Source organism: Ruditapes philippinarum, unplaced genomic scaffold (assembly GCF_026571515.1).
Source record: "Ruditapes philippinarum isolate M1 unplaced genomic scaffold, ASM2657151v2 ctg25521_1_1_1_1, whole genome shotgun sequence".
Taxonomy (NCBI): domain Eukaryota; kingdom Metazoa; phylum Mollusca; class Bivalvia; order Venerida; family Veneridae; genus Ruditapes; species Ruditapes philippinarum.
The window spans coordinates 1-7,085 of NW_026858406.1; the positions used below are offsets into that span (position 1 = coordinate 1).

The 7,085-nt window shown below is 31.7% G+C and overlaps 1 protein-coding gene across 4 annotated transcripts; it reads left to right on the forward strand.

Moving 5' to 3' along the window:
- The first annotated feature begins 938 nt into the window (after window positions 1-938).
- Window positions 939-5,107, forward strand: LOC132753085 (high affinity cGMP-specific 3',5'-cyclic phosphodiesterase 9A-like). 4 transcript variants are annotated; one of them, XM_060743494.1, is made up of 5 exons: window positions 939-1,091; window positions 1,569-1,697; window positions 2,375-2,496; window positions 3,882-3,922; window positions 4,518-5,107. In XM_060743494.1, exons 1-4 carry the CDS (start codon window positions 993-995, stop codon window positions 3,910-3,912), a joined length of 381 nt encoding a protein of 126 aa, XP_060599477.1. In that variant the 5' UTR covers window positions 939-992; the 3' UTR covers window positions 3,913-3,922; window positions 4,518-5,107. The 4 variants fall into 4 exon arrangements, with proteins under 4 accessions (XP_060599477.1, XP_060599480.1, XP_060599476.1 ...); XM_060743497.1 differs by having other exon boundaries at window positions 2,375-2,488; XM_060743493.1 differs by having other exon boundaries at window positions 3,882-5,107.
- The last annotated feature ends 1,978 nt before the right edge of the window (window positions 5,108-7,085 follow it).

Sequence of the window (7,085 nt, forward strand, 5' to 3'; positions counted from 1 at the left end):
TCTAAAGTTATGTCATCACAAGCACACACTTTGGTTGCCATGTCGCACACTGCCAGACGTGTTTATTCTCCAAGAATATTTCACCAAATATTCCAATGAAAAACAAAGCATTAAAAATAATATCAGTTATATGAAAGGAGCTCAACTGAGGACATAAATTTTGAATTTATTTAAGATAGATCAAGTAAAAGACTAAAAAATAGAATAACATGCAAAGTATAAATAAGAAATGAAATATACACAGAATTATTTGAATATCATTTTTTGTGCGATTCTTATTTCGTTTTGAGCAACGCTTTTCATTTTGGGTTACACGAGAAAAATGATTATTCAGGAATACCGGGGTAAGAGAGTGATCTGAAAATGTGTATACATGTTATATGGATGAAGTCGGAGCGGAGTCCCATACAACGAAAGAATATGTGCATTGTATAATTAAAATATTGGAGATAAATACCATTAAATACTTGAATGTGATGTGATAAATGTACTGAGAAGAAAATTTATTAAAGGAATATGTATCTTCAGCCCTTATATCATTACTGATATCATTAGCAAATTGAATTGTACCTTTAAATAACAGTGTTAATGATTTGTTTTATACACACACAATTTAGTGTTCTGTAGAATATACTGTTGATGTATTCTCGGAGTTGAAAACTTCTTCGGCATTGTTCTTATTATCATATGTTAATTATATATTATATTACCTTACTCATTTACATGCCTAACCTAAAGATGTCACCTAAAGATGTCATGTTTGCCAACAAAAAATAGAAATTGAGGTTAAGAAAATAATTGTCATGTGATTAGATCTATTTGTCGTGTTTTACATATATCAACCGAAAGTGTATATTTTAATTGGTTTCCCTTGCTATTATTGAAACTTAATTTATACAGAGGTAGCGATTCAGTTGTCAGTTTTCTTTATACTGTTACAAGGTGTGTCTTAATGATCAATAATACATATATTTCGTATTTTACAGCTGAAGATGGTTTTAATCAAATGTTGTGATATATCAAACGAAGTGCGTCCAATGGAGGTGTCAGAACCTTGGGTTGACTGCCTTTTAGAGGAATACTTCAATCAGGTGGGTATCTATGCTTAAAAAGCGGATAGGACATAATGTTGAGCAATGACTTGTACACTACAAAGGTGAATCAAAAGGGTAAAAAAGAACAAGAATATAATCTATTATATCCTTCATTAAACTGGCTGTAGCAAAATTAACCTTCGTAAGTGAAGTGTTGATTTTTTGTGGAAACAAACACACTGTACTCAATCAGCTAATAACAATTATTGAAAAGATTATTTTATAACAATTTATTATGCATGCAACCACATTGATGTATAGTTAATCAAAAATAACAGTTTGATTAACCATATATTAATTCTGTAAACAAACACATAATGAAATAGTATAGTGACTTCAAGAGTTAAATCGAGTACTAAGATTCCAGTTTTATACAAACCATTGGCAAAAGGCGAATCTACTGACCTCCTGCTTTGAAGAATTTAAAGAAGTTTTAAGTGATATTTATGATTAACAATGTATGCCTTTTTCCAGTCTGACAGGGAAAAGATGGAAGGTTTACCAGTAGCACCTTTCATGGATAGAGATAAAGTGACCAAACCAACGGCTCAGATCGGATTTATCAAATTTGTTCTCATTCCAATGTTTGAAACAGTATCAAAGGTATAACAAAAATGTGTGTTCACATGTTATAAAATTGCTTTAATTTGTCTACAGGGTATCATAAAAAGGGAATAGAATGCTTGTTTTTGTATACGAGCGTTGTTGCAAGATATGGATTTATTGCTTTGTCAACGTGTGACTCCAGTCATCTTCGCTGACGTTTTGTTTACAAACATATCACGTATAAAAGGAAGAATAAATAAAAGCTTGTTGAACCTTATTACAATCTCTTCTATTTGTAATGAATATATGCTTCTGTTTTTAATGAATATATGAAATAGCCACTATCTTGATTAATTGTAAAGTGATTGGACAAGTTACAGTGTAACCTCTGAAGAGTAACGCCATTTGATGGACAAATATATTGGCTGTTGCTTAGAGGTGTTGCTGTGGAGAAAATGTAGTGGAAATCTTTACTTTTGGATATGAATAATAAAGTTGTTGTAATTACTCTGTACAGAGACTAAACTGAACATAGTCTAAATGTTATACACATAGTTGAAAGACCCTTTCATTTCAAATGAGTTAAGATACATCGATTGCTATACAATGCGTTAACTGTTGATACCGCTCTCCAGTAATTTTGAATTAGGTATAATAATCAATTGTATTGTTCATTGTCCGCTAGTAATCTCTTTAAACATTTTTTAAAATAAAACAAACCATCTATGTTACAGCTATTCCCACAGATAGATGAGACGATGGTCCAACCATTACGTCTATCACGTGATAGATATGAAGGTATGAAGGAACAGAGTACGCCACCTAACCCAAAGCCTCAAAAAGATCAGGTAGCTGAGTAGGTTTATTTATGTATTTATCTTTTGTATCATTTTTGAATATTTTCTAATTTGTATGAGCAAAAAGTTCATTTTGAATAATATTTATCATTGACTTCGTATATTTATATACATTTGTTCATTTTTTTGTGCCCCCACTTAAGGGGGAAAAGATTTACCCTTGTCTGTCCGTGTCCGTCCATCCGTCCGTCCGTCCTTTTTCATATTGTTTCGAACGTAGCTCAAAAAGTATTTGACATATGATCAATATTTAGTATTTGTTGAGTTATTGCTCTTGACTTAGTAAAAATTTGCAATTTTAAACTTGTGTCGCACGTATCTCAAAAAGTATCTAGAGTCATGAAACTTAACAGGAATGTTGGTCAGCATGTGTAATTGTGCACTTAGGGTTTCGTTTGTGGATTTATTCTGTTTTGTCAGAGTTATTGTCCTTGACTTAGTAAAAACCGTTCAATTATGTTGTGTTATGTGTTCAGATAGATTCAACCAACTTTACAGGAATAATGATCATCATCATTGTGAAGCTATGCACCTGTGAATTTGCTTGTGGATTATTTTCAGTTTTGTTAGAGTTATTGCCCATGAACTGGTAAAAATTTGCAATTTTCAACTTGTGCACGATAGCTCAAAATGTATTAGACATGTAAACCTGACAGTTTACAAGTATGTTGGTCTGTACGTGTACTTATGCACCTTGTGGTTTGCTTGTGGATTTATTCAGTATTTGTAAAGGTCTTGCCCTTTACTTAGTAATTCTATTTTAGTTTTCACCTTGTGGCACATGTAGCCCCCCCCCCTCAAAAAAAAATGTCTTAGAGTCATAAGATTGACAAAACAGTGGATTGGTTGGGGGGGGGAGCACCCGTGTCCTATGGACAAATTTCTAGTTTGTGATTAGAACTCACAAATAATATGAATAAACTATTCACTGAACCCTTACGAAAACATGAACATAACCTTTCCGAAAAAAAACTTGTCCCTGGTCATGTCCGCGCTTATTTAATATGAGTGGCACTTCTCACTTTAGGACAGTGTCCCCTAATTTGCTCCATTTATCTTTTTCTTTATCATGCAAACTTTTAGAAAAAATGCTCTTGTTTAAATAACTTTTAACTTAAGTTTACAATTGAAAATCAGTTGAAGTTGCAAAGACATTTTGACCTTCCTTCATTGACATTTTCGCATGATGTTGACACGGTAACTTGGTGTCGATATGTTGGTTCGATAGAAAAGTATCAAAACAAAATATTAGAAAATAAAGGTAAATATTGCTAAGACTTTACAAAGTATTCTAGTGACTAATATTAAGACATTTGACCTGCAAAATTATGATGTTAAGGTTTATTTTGGTTTTGGTATAATAGGTAATTTTGATTATTTGCAGGGTGCGAAAAAAGACGGACAGTGAGGCGTAGTGGCGTAGAGGTGAATAAAGAAGACGTTTATACCTTGAAACATATCATATTTTTATTACAGTGTAAATGATTGAGTAAAATGTGAACATTTCCTTAAAGTGTCAACTATTAACCCTAATATGTTTTTAAACGTTGAAACAGTAGACATTTTGATTTCTACGAAGATCAAATAAGGGTAAAACAATATGATATAAGGATGTAAGAAACTATTTTCCATAAGAAAGTTTACCTTCTTTTCATCCTTGGTTTAAAGTGATATATATTTACCAAACAAACATCGAATAAAAGATTATCTTGTTTATACTATATTTTTCATTTAATTGTGTAAATGAAAGCGTAGCAGAAGAAAGACAGTTTAAATTGCATTATATTGAACAATGCATATTTAGGAATGAGTGGGAACCGTGTAATAAAGACTGCCAGGCATTAATAAATACTAAATCTTTTTTCAAGGAGAAGGAAGTATAAAGTAGCTGTCCAGACAGTCATGTTTTTGTTGAAAGGCTATGCAAACAGAATAATGTTTGAATTTCAAAAGAATCATAATTTAATATTTTACTAGGTTACTAGGGATTTCTAAATATCTGTGATTACATATGTTTTAGATATGAGCTAAAGGAAGGTAAAAGATTTAACCGACATTCCAGAAGTTACGAAAACGTCTCAGAAAGCCGATATTTTGGTTTATATAGTGTACAGTTTTTTGTACTTTATTTGTGTGCATAAAAGACTTGGCACACATAAATTTAACTCCTTCCGTTTTGTTTTACGGGGGTTATTTGTTTCTGAATTTGCTGTGTATGTCATATTGTTATACTGTGTCCTGTATTATAAAATGTTTAACAAGAAAAGATAACTAAATTATGATCTCCACTATATTAACATAAATCTTTTTTCACAAATTATGTTGTAAAATCTGTTATGATTGACAACGGTTAAATTGATCAGACCAATTAAAGATAGCACATTTTTTAAAAAAACTCTTGTATATTTCTAATAATTTATTACTACCTTTTTTCAATATTTTTAATAAATAATACTTGTTGAGGCTTACTGACGTTTCAAGTCTGCCTCTGTATAACATTCCTAGTTCCCGTGTTGTTGTGAAACAACCTTTTGATATTTTTGTTAGTCGTCCTGAAATATTGTGATGCTCCAAAAATTGAAAAATTAAATAAATATTGATTTATTTATATTGCTTGTTTGTTTTGTTGTTAATGATTTCAATTTTAAGATTCTCCACAGCTTTGATACAAGCTAAGGAAAATAAAATATATAGCTAGATTGTTTTTGTCGACATAATCGACATTAAAGAAGTCAACAGTCGCCTTCACTTGAATTCATTTATACGTGACAAGACAAGTTATATGACATTAACAGACCGTGTTTCCGAACATTACAGCTCCTAGATAACAGTACACAATTTGATGGTAGAACGTTACTTTGATAAACGGAGATAAGGTCTTGCAACGTTGCTATGGTAATAAGGTTTGTGGACGTTGCTTTGGTGATAGGTAATGAGGACGCTGCTAAATAAGATTGTCACTATGGTGAGAAGTTTTGCAGATGGTGTTTTGTTTAAAGGTTCTATGAACGTTACGTTAGTGAAACGCTATATAAATCTTGCGTTGATGATATGTCCTCTGAACGTTGCTATTGTGATACAGTTTGTAAGCTTGTAAAAAGAGCAATACTTCTCAACAACAACCGATTAGACAATAGTTGTTGACTTTATTCTTTTTTGGGTTCAGGTCCTATTATGAACTTTAGATTTCTTTAATGCAAGGACGTTATACAGTCAACTTTGGGGAGGTTTTGCTACTTTTATGACAAATATTTTGACATCATTTAGCACTATTGTTTCAAGTGGAAACCATTTTACCTGCTCTAAAACCACCAGTAAAACGTTTAAACTCAAGTATGTGCAAAATGAGCATAACAGAGACTAACCCCAACTATAAGATTGCACTCACAAATTTATAGACTGTTCAAAACTCAAATATCAGTCAGTGGTGTTTATGCAGCTAGTTCTATGTTTCCTTGACAATCGTTTTTTAATATAAACTAATTTCTCGTTGAACACGATGAGTAATCGATTTAATAATAGAACAAAATATCTGAATATTTTGAAATTGGCTTATCAGCTTTCATGACAAATCAAATCAAATCAAAATTTATTTATTGTCGGTATACATATATAACATTTTACAAAACATAAGCTATGTATAGCTTTTGACCGACAAAATACAGAAGAAAAAAATTTATAAACGCTTTACAAAGATTGTTAAGTTTAGAGGTTCCATCGATGAATTGTGGCAGCCTTAATTAAAGTGGCTATCTAAAACGTTTCGAAACTGAAATTGTAAGAGAACGCTTGAGATGAATAACCTCAGCATGTTAGTGTCACAAAAATAGGGACAAACCAGTCTGTACGCCAGTGACATCAAACCAGTCCCTTTAAAGACAATTGTTCTAACATTTTCATTATGTTGTATTTGCCCTGTTTTTGAACAGAAGCAGCATTCAAGGTTTAACGGCCCATTATGCACAAGAAATTCTTTTAAACTTGTTTCTCAAAAGCTTTTTTTGGGTTTCCTGTTACACTCATTGGCCATGTACCTAAAACATCTTTAGCATCTGTTGTTTTCGTTAATTAACTTGTTATAGTGATTTTGTTATTTTGTATGGAAGTCAAAATACTACTCTGTTAACTGCATCTTTGCTCTTTTTAAAGATGGACAAAAATATATTTATTTCTGAGGCATAATGTGAATTTAAGGTATTTTAGTATTGTAAAGTCAGTGAATAATGATGCAACTACTTTGCGTTGGGTCTAAAATGATAATGATTATGAACGCAAAAAATAACAAAACAAAGGAAATGACGTCGTATCATCTCTTCTTCCCGACAATGTAACTTTGCCTGCCTGCCGTTCCCGACCACTACAAAAATGAGAAGCCAACTGAATATAGTCTGCTCAGATTGCACGACTGTATATGTTGGCCATGTCCAATGCAGATGGAAAAAGTCATCGTTTTGGGTACAGGCACGTAAATGTACAATGCAAACCTACAAAAATTTATAGCCAATATTGTATTTAACAAAAGATAGTAATTATTTTTCAACTTAGTCACTTTAAATAATAATAATAATAATAATAATAATAATAATAA

Coding starts and splice junctions, on each gene's coding strand:
- LOC132753085 (XM_060743493.1), top strand. CDS start 993: ATGGTTTTAATCAAATGTTGTGATATATCAAACGAAGTGCGTCCAATG. Junction 1,092..1,568: donor TAGAGGAATACTTCAATCAG/GTGGGTATCTAT, acceptor GCCTTTTTCCAG/TCTGACAGGGAAAAGATGGA. Junction 2,497..3,881: donor CAAAAAGATCAGGTAGCTGA/GTAGGTTTATTT, acceptor GATTATTTGCAG/GGTGCGAAAAAAGACGGACA.